The sequence below is a fragment of the Aethalodelphis obliquidens genome, unplaced genomic scaffold (assembly GCF_003676395.1).
Source record: "Aethalodelphis obliquidens isolate GAN/ISIS:26980383/991018 unplaced genomic scaffold, ASM367639v1 scaffold2, whole genome shotgun sequence".
Lineage (NCBI taxonomy): Eukaryota > Metazoa > Chordata > Mammalia > Artiodactyla > Delphinidae > Aethalodelphis > Aethalodelphis obliquidens.
In genome coordinates, this window is record NW_020837946.1 from 88,369,672 (window position 1) to 88,384,084 (window position 14,413).

At 34.4% G+C, this 14,413-nt stretch overlaps 1 protein-coding gene across 1 annotated transcript in view; it reads left to right on the plus strand.

The window, feature by feature from the left end:
• LRP1B (LDL receptor related protein 1B) overlaps positions 1-14,413 on the plus strand; it is a 1,467,083-nt gene that overhangs the window by 852,129 nt on the left and 600,541 nt on the right. The window contains exons 29-31 of the mRNA XM_027078335.1: positions 1,760-1,987; positions 12,842-13,016; positions 13,820-13,914. Of these exons, the coding sequence (XP_026934136.1) occupies positions 1,760-1,987; positions 12,842-13,016; positions 13,820-13,914 (498 nt within the window). The remainder of the gene's footprint in view (positions 1-1,759; positions 1,988-12,841; positions 13,017-13,819; positions 13,915-14,413) is intronic.

Genomic DNA, 14,413 nt, shown 5'->3' on the forward strand with positions numbered 1-14,413 from the left:
AATATGTAACTTGGAAAGGTTTGTAAAAAATACTTAAACAGCATATTTAAACTAAAAAATGAAAATAAAATTTGTGAATGAAAACCAGACTGTGGGTTCTTCAGAACCATTTATTTTTTTTTTAGATTCCATATATATGTGTTAGCCTATGGTATTTGTTTTTCTCTTTCTGACTTACTTCACTCTATATGTATATGTATAGCTGATTCACTTTGTTTTAAAGCAGAAACTAACACACCATTGTAAAGCAATTATACTCCAATAAAGATGTAAAAAAAAAAAAGGACACTTAATAAAAGTTGGTGGTTGATAATAAGATATGTTGGGAACTGTGCTTTAACTCTACACAATTTAGAGGTGAATTCAAAAAAAGTGAAGGTACCTTGAACTCTACATAAGGTTTTTGATATAAAATAATGTCATGTGTAATTACAGATAGAGATCTAATTTACATACCTCATACATATATTCTACATTCTTGAATATACCAAGTTTGCTCTGGACTTTGGGCTAGCTGTTCCCTCTTTTAAAAACACTCCTCTCTTAGATTTTCTAATTGTAGGCTCCTTTTTGCTATTCGTCACCTTTGTGGAGGGCTTCCCTGATGACCTAATTTACCGTAGCTCTCCTACTGATATTTTCTTGTTTCTGGTATTCTTGTTTTTGATATTTCTTGTTTCTGTTCTCTATTTATTGTTTGTCCCTCTTAGAATGTAAACTACTACATGAGAAGGCCCTCATTTATCTCATTTACTTCTGTTTTCCGAGGACCTGTAATTTTGATTGGCATATAGGAAACATTCAGTTAATATTTGTTGATGTTAAATAAATGGTTGCTCTCTTATTAAGTCAAATGTATTTTTGATGTTGCTACCATGCCTTGGAAATTAGAACTTCTCAAATAACTTCTCAAAAAATAATCAGACTGTGGGTTTTTTTTAGTTTTGTTTTGTTAGTAATTTTTGTTTATTTGCAAAGCACTTACTTCTAAGGGCAAAAAAGAGTGTATTCATCAAATCTTAACTCAGGAATTTAGGCACATGTGGCTTTACTTAATTTTATACAATAATACCATATCTCAAATATCAACAATAACCCCAAAGAGAAAAACAAGAAAATAGAACATCTGTGACTCCTATTTCTATTAAATCTACTAATATTTCACAAACTCATTGCAAGAAAGGTGCCTATTCAAGTAGAAATGATAGAATGCCTCACAATATTAATTACTACAGATTCACAACAATTTACAGTACAGCATGCTTTAACATTATATGAACCCTAATTTTGATAGGGAAAATATAAACATGATTTTTAAAAGCAATGTTTAATCTCATTTTATTCAAAGATAGTATAGAAAAAATGTTCTTAGATTCCTTCAAAAAGCACTTAATGCACTGCAATATTGTTATAGTTATAAACAAAGAACAAATATGGCCGTTTGACATTTTTAGAGTTCATGTCCTTTAACAAGTTTGTTTGAAATTCTAAGATCAGATCAAGTACTGATAATTTCTTGGCATTTCTAACTAAAGAAAAATGACTTAAGGATTCTAACTTGCTTTACATTTGTTATTATTAAGTACTTTCATTTAAAAATAGATAAATCATTTCTGCCTTCATGTTTCTATCAAATCTTGGTCATGATTTTCTGGTGTTAAAAACCTATTAAATCATCAACAAATAATATTTAGAATTTCTAGATAGCTTCAAACTTGCCAAGCTTATAAAGAAAAACACATTTCTGTTTCTTTTCTAGAAATGAAAAAATTTCTTCTTTATGCAAGACGTTCTGAAATCAGAGGAGTGGATATTGATAATCCATATTTTAACTTTATCACGGCCTTTACAGTCCCTGATATTGATGATGTTACTGTGATAGACTTCGATGCATCTGAAGAACGTTTATACTGGACAGACATTAAGACACAAACCATTAAGCGGGCTTTTATTAATGGAACTGGATTAGAAACTGTTATTTCTAGAGGTAAAAGATTTTCACTTTACATCTTTAAAAATGTTTGTTATTCAGTTTGTAATAATTGCATCTCTTTTGTATTCTTTTTCTATTATCCAATTCTATGTTGTTAATTGAGAGTTGGAATTGATTATTCAGAGATTTAATAATATGCTATATCCTAACAATTGTAGAATGCTATAATTATGTTGCACATAGTAGTCTGATAACTAGAAATTTAGTTTCACAAGAAGAAAAAATTTCAGAACAGATAATTTGCAGATTTCTAAATAAACAGATTTGAAGACTCCTTTTTGCTGATGCGGGAAAAGTTGTATTTGCCTAGAGAAAATATAGGATATTGGTAAAGACTTGTTTCCCCCTCTGGTTCAAGCTTGTTATCAACTTTCTTTTGCATGTATTTTTACAGAACTAGACTAAACAAATAAGAGAGAAAACCTGTTCCTATCCACCTCCTGACCCAGCAGGTTGAATGACAGGTTTTCAGTAATGCTATTGATTAACATTAACCAAAAAAAAAAAAAAACGTTTCCCAAAGTAGAAAATATAGCCGAAATGAAACATACATATAAATGCAGTGGCTGAATTCTAAATATTTAGCATTGAATTATCTTCATTTTTGCTTAAATTTTGGTATAATGTGATCTCTGGGTCAGTTATCGTTTTAGTGAGTGAATCTTAGTTGAGCACCTGCTGTTTGCCATGACTGCAAAATCAAAGAAGACACAGTTTTTCTTCAGTTTCATGCCCCCTAGGCATGATAGAGTGATTTGAAGGAGGATGGAGGAAGGCATGATCAGTGATCCATATAGATATATCAAACTCCTCTGCCTTGAAGCATACTGACAATTTAAAATCAGACCTTATTTGAGCAATGATCAACTTCTTAATGAAAGCAATAAGAAGTGCAGATTTTAAATTTACAGTGTTTTTCAAGAGTTTCCACTGGCTTGAGTACCATTAGTAGATCTGAAAGTATTTGAGCACTCAGGTGCTCTTGTATGTATGCTAGCTCTTTACCCATCTCAGGTTAGTACTGTTAATGCAACTTGAATAAATTGGTTATAAGCTTGTTTAAATATTGAATTACAAACTTTCCCTAAGAGAAGAGCCTTTCTAAAAAAGCTAATGCAAAGATTTCCTTTTTGTGCAGGATTTTTTTTACAGGAGCAAGGGAAAAAATAATTATTGTTAGACTAGATTTGAAAAGACTACCTGGTTAATGATCATGAAAAATCTTGAGAGAACAGTTAAAGCACATAAGGTACTCCCAAGACTGACAGTCAGTTTGGTGGTCCTCTCACAAGAAATTCATAAAAATCTAATAGAAAATTGTTCACATACTTTATCGTGAATGTGAAATACTTTCCAAAGGCTCTATGAATTGTATAAAGTAAAACATGGTCTATCTCAAAAAAAATTGGGGAAAGATTTTCTGTCTCTAATTGTAAATTGATAACTAGTAGTAATTTGGTGAGTTTATCTTTGAGAAAAATCACAGACTTATCTCCATTTAGCAGACTCTGTTTACAATTATTAACCAAAAATTGAGCAATAATATTTTCTCACTAATAATAGATGTACTCATTAGGATCAATAATTATTAATTCAGGCATTTTGAAAAGTATTAGAATATGTTCTATATGATAAGAAATTGAAGAAGGGTCAGTATAGACTGAATAGTATGAAGTACAGAACAAGAGGGTGTTATACGAGCTGATGGAGCTAAAAAAACAGGAACCAAATCATGCCAGCCTTTATAGGATAACTCGTTGATTTTTATGTTAATACTAAAAATAATGGAAACTTAGGAAATGTTTTAAGGAGAGTACAACTACATGATTATCTTTGCTTTGGAAAAGATCACTCTAGATATTATGTGTAGGGACTTCCCTGGCAGTCCAGTGGTTAAGACTTTGCCTTCCAATGCAGGGGCTGCATGTTCGATCCCTGGTCAGGGAGCTAAGATCCCACATGCCTAGCAGCCACAAAAACAAAACATAAAAAATATATAGATATTATGTTTAGTGGAAAATTGAAAAGGTCTGGGTTGGGGGGTAGGATGAGCAGTAGACTCTGGGAAACAAGGCTGCTATATTGGTTTTAGTAAGAGGTGATGGAAGCCTGGACAAGGGTGGAAACAATAGAGATAGTGAAATGTGGAAAAATCATTGAGGTATCAATGAGTAAATATATGAAATAACTGAATATGAAAGTTGAGGAATAGACATTTTCAAGGACAACTCAGTTTCTGGCTGCCCCACAAGTTAAATGACGTTGCTTTTCCCTTTCTTCCAAAGTGAAACCTTGTTAGGGACTGATATGTCCTTCCATTAAAAGAGAAACTTGACAGGCTTCCCTGGTGGCACAGTGGTTGAGGGTCCGCCTGCCAATGCAGGGGACACGGGTTCGTGCCTCGGTTTGGGAAGATCCCACATGCCGCGGAGCGGCTGGGCCTGTGAGCCATGGCCGCTGAGCCTGTGCGTCCGGAGCCTGTGCTCCGCAACGGGAGAGGCCACAACAGTGAGAGGCCTGCGCACCGCAAAAAAAAAAAAAAAAAAAAAAAGAGAAACTTGAGATGAACTTTTGACAGTTCAGTTTCTAAATGCATCAAAGTATCTTAAATCCTGCCAGTAATTGTACTTTATTTTATGCTTTCATCTTTTAGATTCCTTGTAAATGACTCTTTGGCCTTTCTCTTACTTCTTATACTGTTGGCCTCTGTATTTTCTCACTTCATTGTCTTCCATCTACTGGAATTTTTCTTGAGACACTCTTCATATTTTCCTCAGCCCAAGTCTAAGGTGAAACCACCAAAAAAAAAAAAAAAGCATCGGGCCCCAAATCAGTGAGATCTAGATTTTGGAAACGGTCCTTGAATTAAAGTAGAAAGTTTAGACAGGGAACATCTGTTGTTTTGCCTATTACTGAATAGAATTTTCAACTTTCATTTTCACCCAGGAAGCCTTTTGGTGGAAGAATGTCAACATCTGTGATTTAAAAAAGAGGAGAGTAAAGAAAAGAAAGACAGAAAGGCGAAAATGATACCTATAAATGCCATTCCATTGAGAACTGTGTATCTATAGCAATGGGTGCTAAATGAGCAATACTTCCCACATATATTCTTTATCTTTTAGTTAGAAAGATAGAAATGCTATTTTAGTTTACTCCATGGGCTTTTTTTTTTTTTTTCTCACACCATATTCTGGATTTTGTATCTGGGATGTTGAATGGGTGGGGAGATAGCAATTATTTCACTAAGACAATCTATAACCTCAAAGAGCTTTATATCTGGTGAGAGTGAATTGTAAACATCTAACTAAAGTATAAGACTCAATGAAATAAGGAGGTTAATAAGGTGTAAGCCACTTCTTACAAAATTAGCACAAGGAGTACTGAGTTCTTACATGGGATTACTAAATTTCCCACTTAGGAGGAGGTGGTGAAATGAGGGTTCTGGAGGAAACTGTAGCAAGATCAATCTGGTTAAGCTATCAGTAGGCACAAAGATCTGGACATACATACATACAGGGGAGCAAGCAGTGAGGGGCAGATAGATCTTGTAAAAGAGTAAACTAGAAGGTTCATATCATGGCAGATCACAGAGGGTCTTATACCAGAGGAGCTGGTTTTGTTTTTTGTTTTGTTTTAGTTTTTTTCCCTCAAGACAGTGGAAAGCTGCTGAAGACTTTTACAGATGGGTATAGGTCATTCAAACTCTTTTGAAGATAAATCACATTATCAACCTGATAGTTAGATAAGTGAGAAATTATAGACAAGGATACAACTAGAAGGTTACAGAGATGTTCCAAATCTGAAACAAAATTTAGATATAAGACGGTGACAGACACCAAGAGTAGATGTAGAAGTAATTGAACCTGATGAATGAAAGAGAGGTGAAGTGGACCAAATTGTTGGAAAGATATTGGAGACATTGATCCAGATGAAAATAAAAGAAGGAAACTTGCTTCAGAATTTTTTCCCAAATCAGCATTGAGTTGTTTCTATAAGATAGGAATAATTATAGGTTTAGGACATTAAGAATATAAAGATTAGTCAAAAAGTTATAATTCTGCCCCTATGTTCTCTCAAAAAAAAAAAAAAAGATTGGGAATGCATACATATGTGTTAAAAGTGACAAAACCAAGGCCATGGTAAATGCTCAATTGTTCAGAGTTGGAGAGGCATAAAATTAGTGAGGGTGAGCATAGAAGGCTCCTAAAGTATTTATAATGTTCTTAAGCTGGATCATGGATTTATGGGTGTTTTATTAATTTGCATACCATGTGTTATATATAGTAATATATATACACACATACATGTATATATATTTGTATGATCAGTTTTTCATAAGTGCAACAAATAGAATATTAATATTTACAAAGTTCCCTTGAGAAAGCTTTTTACAAGCATTACCAATTTGATTTTTTTAACTTTGCTTCTAAGAACAGTAAAATAATTGTCCAGAAACCTACTGCAAATGAGTTTTGATTGGATGAAACCATAACTGCCCTCAGAAAGTGATAAGAATTGGGATCCCTTCCTCCTTTGAAGGCATGCCTGATTTGGGGTAGAAGTCTTTGTGTTCACACCCAAGAAGCTGGTGTCAGCAGGTCCACTTCATAGGAAAAAAAAAAGATGTCTCACAAGCAGAGAATTGACAGCCAGTCCTTTTTCATTTAGATTTCTCTACATTTTAACCGATTTGTATGCTTACCTCCATCCCTCTTTCATTTAAGGCCTTCTTTCTGTAATCTTTTTTCTTCTCTCTGAATTACATCCTTTAGTGTTCCTTTAGTTTAGTGAGAATCTGTTAGTGATAATCTGATATAATATCTGAAAATATATTTATTTATTCTTCTTTTTTTAAAGATAATTTTTTTAAATTGTAGTAAAATACCCATAACATAAAGTTTATCATGTTGACCTTTCTATTTTTTTTTTTAATTTTATTTTTGGCCGCACCAGGCGACATGTGGGATCTTAGTTCCCTGACCAGGGATCGAACCTGCACCCCCTGCAAGGGAAGTCCCTTGACCCTTCTTAATTGTACAGTTCAGTAGTGTTAAGAATATTCACAGTGTGTGACCAATCTCCAGAACTCTTTCTGTCTTGCAAAATGAAATTATGCCCATTAAGCAACAACTCCCCATGCCCCTTCTCTCATCTCCTGGAAATTACCATTCTATTTCTGTGTCTATGAATTTAACTTTTCTAGGTACCTCATATAAGAGGTATCATATAGTATTTGTCTTTTTGTGAATGGCTCATTTCACTCAGCATGATATCTTCACGGTTCATCCATATTGTAGCCTGTCAGTATTTCCTTTCTTTTTAAGGCTGAATAATATTCCATTGTATGTATGTATCACAGTTTGTTTATACATTCATCAGTCAATGGACATTTGGGTTGTTTCACTTTTGGCTATTATGAATAATGCTGCAGTGGACATAGGTATATGAATATCTCTTTGAGACCTTTAAATTCTTTTAGTCATATACCCAGAGGTGGAATGGCTGGATCATATGGTAATTCTATTTTTAATTTTTTGAGGAACTGCCATACTGTATCCCACAAGGCTGCCCATTTTAAATTCTCGCCAACAGCCTGCAAGTGTTCCAATTTCTCCATATTCTTGCCAATATTTTTATTTTGTTTCTGTTTTTCTTTTGTTTTTTGTTTGTTTGTTCATTTTCTACAGTAGCCATCCTAATGGGTATGAAGTGGTATATACTTGTGGTCATGATTTGCATTTCCTAATGATTAGTGTTGTTGAATATCCTTTTGTGTTCTTGTTGGCCATTTCTATATCTGCTTTGGAGACATGGCTATTGAGTTTTTGCCCATCTTTTTGTTGATGTTTAAGTGTAGTTTGAAAGACAATGATGGTTGAGTACAAATTCCAAGTTTAGAGTTACTTTCTCTCAACCCTTTCCAGATATTATTTCGCTATCTTTTCACATCTCTTATTGCTGCTGAGAATCTCTGTCTAATTGTCATTCTTTTTTGCAGGATGTGTCTTTTCTCTCTAGACGCTTTGAAGATCTTCTTTTTCCTCCCGATAATATTTTTATTTAGCAACCTAAAGTGTGTTGTACTTCCTTTGGGGTCATGTCTTTCATCAGCACAGGAGGAAAAACCCTCAATGGTCACCAATCTGACCATTTTTTCTAGCCTAGTCTCTCTATTCCTTCCTTTGTAAACTCTGACTAGGTATGGTAGGTTATTCATTCTAACCTCCAACTCACCTAATCTTTTTGTTTCTCTGTGCTTTCTCTGGCTAACTTCCTTCAGTTTGTCTTGCAGTTCACTAGCTGTCTTGCAGTAAATATTGTCTAACCTGCTGGTTAATCCATCTAATGAATTATTTTTTTTTAATATTTGCAAGTTATTTTTGCTTCTCATTTATATATATTCCAAGAAGATTTTTTAAAATATTGTACCTTGCTTATTATTTTGAAGCATATATTTTTCTTTAAAACATTCCACGCATTTTTCTTTATCTTACACATAATAATTTTAAAACATGTAGGCTTTGGAGACTTAAACCTATTGTTTATTTTTCTCTTTATTCTTGGTCTTATGTCTTATTTCTTTTAATTTTTTGTTTTAATTTTTTGTTCTGATCAATTATGAGGAGATACTCAGTCTATGGTAATTGTGAGGGCCTGGGTTAAAAATTTTTTTTCTTCCATAGAGGATTTGAATTTGCTTTTGTTGGAGGGAAAAGGAGTGACGATAAGCCAGGAATCGCTTTAGTTTGATTTCTCCTCTACCCAACCAATGAATACCTTGTTTATATACTATTAATCTCTTACCTAAGTGTAGACCTATGCTTAGAATTTTTTTTTCATACCCAGGAAAGAGACAGAAAAAAATGTTTTATATTTATTTTAAAAATTATTCTCCTTTTTAAGTAGGCAGATTTTTTATTTCCCACTCACCCAAGGATGTAGATCCTTCTGATATCCTGGGATTGCTCTTGTTTAGCTCTGCTACTTTTTGTGAGTTTAAGGACTGAATCCTCTTGCACTGAGCAACTAATAATCCTGGAATCTGTACATTATCATTACAAGTTTTTGTTCCAGTGGCAACACCAAATCTGTATTCCCACTTCCCTTCCTTTATGATTTTAGCTAACATACAAGTGTGTGTTAGCACTTAGAGATATTCCTGTCTGTCTTATGATCTCAACAATGCATTTAAAAGTTACAATTTAATATACATCAGGGAATTTTGTGGCAATGGAGGGCTTTTATGAATATCTAATCTGCCTTTCTTCAAGAAGTGAGAGTCCCTGGAAATAGTAAATTGAACTTTCTGAGAAACTTGTTCAGAGGTCTTGGCCTGACTTACTTGAAAACAAGAGTTGAGTCAATTCATTATTCTAGTATTTTTATTAAAAAAAGAAAAATATCATTAAACATATTGCAGTTTTTATTCTTCCCCCCCACCCCTTTACTGTGAATTTACCAGGACACTCTAAAACAATGAGACTTGGGCATTAGTGGTGGTCAAAAAAGACATAAAATTTATCTTAGGCATAAAGCTGATAATTAGAAGCTCCAAACTAATGGACAGGAAAAGGGTGAGGATAGAAAATGAGAATTGAGATTGCCTGAGTATATGTTTAGATATGTACTCCTGAAAATACACTTGAGGATCTTACATCTGATAGTTTTAGCTCAGCTCACATATCCTTAAAATTATGGATTGTGCATATCATGAATTCATTCATCAATTCATTAAAAATATTTATTTTGAAGGCAATGTTGTATACGTTTGGGGTGGGGAGCTATAAAGATAAATTAGCAAGGAGCCCACCTTCAAGAAGTATATGTGAAAGTACTAGTATGTTAACAAATAATTATCACATTAGGTAGAAAGGGATTGACCAGATATAGTCCTGCTGAGTTAGGTAGATAAAGAAAATCTTTATGGCTGGAATATATAGGAGAATTGATTAGGTTTTTGTGGTTGAAGGATGATGTTGCCTATCAGCTGGCCTATTCTGCATGAGATTTAGAAAAGTGAAGTTGTGATTGGATGTGAGGTCCAGGTAATTCTATACAGATTGGAAAGTTTAGGACAAGGCTGGGAATCTGAGAACACATCAATATGACTGAAGTGTAATAAGATAATTGGCTAAAAACAGTGAGAAATAAGGTTGGAAAGGTAATTATATTCAGATTATACAGAAAGCCAGGCTAAGGAATTTAGGTATCACTTTCTGAGTGGTTGGAAGGAATAGAATACCTTGGGGCAACCAAAGGTCATGATCCAGAGCTCTCTAGTCAGAAAAATAACCTGGCAGCAACTAAATCAACTGCTTGAAAGAAGAAAAAGACTGTATGCTATGCAATAGTAAAGATAGAAATAGATTTGAGAGAGCATGAACTACAGAATTCACAAGGACTAAACAGGTATTCATAGCTTACATTTGGCTATGATTTCCAGTTTCAGAATGCAATGTCTTCTCTAGGCTGTATGATTAAGAGTCAATCAGAAATAAGTTAAAGGATTTTGAGCAGAAGAGACAGCGGAAAAAAACCAAACAAACTCTGGATAACATGTATTTTAGAGGAAATAAAAACTTATTTTATTTTTGCCAGTACCAAGCAATTCAGGGTAAAAAAGCAGAAAGTATTAAGTCCTTGGTTTGGCAAAGTATCCCTCAACCCTGAATTAAGCTGCATGAACACACATACTCTAATATTCACAACAATCCTATGAATTATCTATAATTATCCTCATTTTGCTGATTAAAAAAAGGCCAAAATTTAAGCGATTTAAGGACAAAAAATAGGCACCCAACCTAGAACAGGAAGCCAAATCTTCTCATTACTGTTTCTCAGCAACCAATTAAGTCCAGAGAGTGAAGGAGGAAGAATAAATATTCTGGGTGAGGCAAATAAATATCTGACTTGGCAGGTTTAGCTTTACAGAGGTGTTGTATTACTTTTTCTTCCCTTGAGAAAAGAGGGAACTGGATGAGAATAACTAAAAATAAAAGTAAATTTCAAGTGTTGGGTTGAGAAATGAAGTTCACATGCAAAATTTGCCACCTTACAAGAAATTAATGATGAAAGGTAACTTGCAGAATGAGAAGTTGTTGCTTACAGGAGAAATTGAAACATGGAGAATCCCTTTTAAGGGCACTGTGATTAAAAGTTATTTAGAAATAATAAAAAGAATATTGAGCAGGCTCTGTTAAGACTCAAGGATGTAAACTTGGGGTAGAGCCTACCATGCCAGCACGGCACTTCACAGCTGACCCAGAATTGCCAGGCCTCCCTTATTTTGCTCCTTTAAATTTTGAACTAGTGAGACTTCCCTGGTGGTGCAGTGGTTGGGAGTCTGCCTGCCAATGCAGGGGACACGGGTTCAAGCCCTGGTCCAGGAGGATCCCACATGCTGCGGAGCAACTAGGCGCATGTGCCACAACTGCTGAGCGTGGGCTCTGGAGCCCGTGAGCCACAACTACTGACCCTGAGTGTCACAACTACTGAAGCCCGCACGCCTAGTGCCCGTGCTGTGCAATAAGAGAGGCCACAGCAATGAGAGGCCTGCGCACCACAGTGAAGATTGTCGCCCCTGTAGCTGCAAGTAGGGAAAGCCTGCGCACAGCAACGAAGACCCAACGCAGCCAAGCATAAATAAATAAATGTATTTTTTTAAAAAAAATTGAACTAGTTAGCAGACCTTACAAATCCAGAGTTTTTGCTTTCTGGAAATCTAGCTTGGTGGCATCTTTTGAAAATGATAAAAAGGGAAGATGTAGCAATTAGAAGAGCTAAGTAGCAGCTGCTCTGGGTTTCTAGCAGCATTTGGATTGGAACTGCTTCTCTGGAGTAGTGACTACAGCACTTGGGAGCTAGTTATAACTTGCAGAATCTTAGGACCCTCCCCAGACCTACTGAATCAGAATCTTCCTTTTAAGAGTCTCCAGGTGTCTTATAAATTTGAGTAGCAGGGGTCTGGAGAACCCTAAGAGGTACAGCATGATAGAAAACGTTAAAACTTTATGAAATAAAGGCGAAACCAAGTAAAAGTAGTCAAATGCCACAGATTGGGAACTAAATTGGCCTGCTTTACCTGTTAATATGTTAAAAAGATTTCCTAGTATCCATTGTTTTTAACATTTTAATTTGTTTCTTTAATTTAAATGTGCAATTATATTTTAGCTTAAATTCCATCATTTTTAAAAAAGATGCCTGATTGAATCATCAAGTAATAGCAGCCCAAATATTCATATTGGATGTAATGAATCAAAACATAATTAGATTTCAGTAATTTCTGTAGAATCCACATTGGAGGAATGTTAAAAGGGCTTTAGTTTCTTTGCTCATATCTCTGTCAATTTCTGTTAATTATCCATTTTAAAAATGTTCAACTCTGGTAATTCTTTTTGGAAAGTTGAATTGTTTTATTTCATTTCAGTAACAAATTGGCATTTAAAACATAAAATGGCCCATTTGTTGATGGCCCACAGTACTTTCTCCTAACTAGAAAGATGTACCATCAACTAGAGAAGCTATTACTCTAATTTGAATTTTGGTCACCTTGGCTCATAGGACTGCTGCCTGTGTCTGCTCCTAAGTGTTTACTAGTGAATCATTGACTGTTAGTGTGATTTCAATGCTAATTGTTACTTCAGGTTTTCAAATGGCTCAGCAGTAAGACATTAATGATTATTCATGCCTTAAGAAGGGCTGATAAGGGAATGAGATTACAGTCTTGTACAATATTAGCTAACTAATAGTGTAAATTAAATTTTCCCTGAGACAGAAAATAACTGACTTAGAAAGCCAAAAGAATGAAAAACTTCATTCATTTTTAATTTTCTCTTTCCTGTTCTACAGATATTCAGAGTATCAGAGGGTTAGCTGTGGACTGGGTCTCACGTAATTTATACTGGATTAGCTCAGAATTTGATGAAACGCAAATTAACGTGGCAAGACTAGATGGCTCCTTGAAAACCTCAATTATCCACGGAATCGATAAGCCACAGTGTCTAGCAGCTCACCCAGTCAGGGGGTAAAGTATGATTATTTTTTTAATTTTTCAAAAATTTTCCACACTTTTGCTCTGATTTTATGTAAAAACTTTGTTGAATTCAAGACACACACACACATACATATATATAAGCTATACAGTCAAAAAAGCAAATGTGAACATGGAAGTTGTACGAGATCCCTGGTTAGAGATTTCTGTTTTCTGCATGAAATCAGATTTTTATATATTATTGTAAAATTTTATCAATTTATGTTTCTAAAGAGTGACAGCTCAGAATTTTTAAAAAAAAGATGCCAGGAGAAGTTGTTAATTTCATTTCAAATACCAGTTGTTAATAACATATTTACTGTGTGTTAGTATTATGGTCACTGCTAAGTAGATCAGATTCTCCCATCTTCTGGCTAGTCATCATGTACCCATGTAGAGAACTTGGGTAGGGCTAAAAGAAATTCTTTCTCCTGAGTGCTTTCAACTGGAATGATTGAAATGACTTTGTTCCCTTCTCTGGTGCCTGATTTCTCCAAGCCAAGAGGATTCAATCTTGATGAATGACTTTGGAAATAATTTACTGTAGTCATAGTTAAATATTCAGTTGTGAATGTAGGTGCGGGAAAGTAAGTGAGATACTTGTCCTTCAGTGACAGGAAAAAGCAAGTGGTACTTTCTTCCCAGGCAAGTGGCTCAACAATCTGGGGCCTTCCTGAAAAAAAATTATCCTGAGCCAAGAATTTACTTTAATATTAACTTTGTTCTTCAATGTATGCTTCTGGTCAACAAGTAGGTCTATATCTAATATTTTTAAACCATATCTCTTTTGAATTAAGGAAACTCTACTGGACGGATGGAAACACAATTAATATGGCAAATATGGATGGCAGTAATAGCAAGATTCTCTTTCAGAATCAAAAGGAACCAGTTGGTAAGTTCTGTTGTTTTTTTTTTATAGTTAATCACTGTAGTTTTTAATATGACAGATCTGTGCTTGTACAATGGATCTTTGACCTAGAGCCTGAAAGAAAATATTATAGATTAGTAATATAAATTAAATCAGAAATTTATCAATCTTATAGAATCCATTTGGTCCATGTAGGGTAGGGAAGAAACATTCTTTTTCTGGAAAAGAAGTTAAGATTTTTTGATAAGAGAATTTTTACAATATCGTAAGTATGGAAGTTGCTTAAAACTTAACGTAATGAATAAATATAATATCTTATTCTCACTGGTGAATATCTGATACACCATTTGTTATGGTAGCAATATGATGTACTGAAGCCTCCTCTGATCATCATCATTGTGGCATTATTAATAGTTACAATGATTTGAGTTTAAGTATTTAATATTTAGTTTTCAGCAATTTTCACTTACTCTGCAGGGTGTTTATTTAGTTTGCCATTCTACCTTTGTTAACCACTGTAACT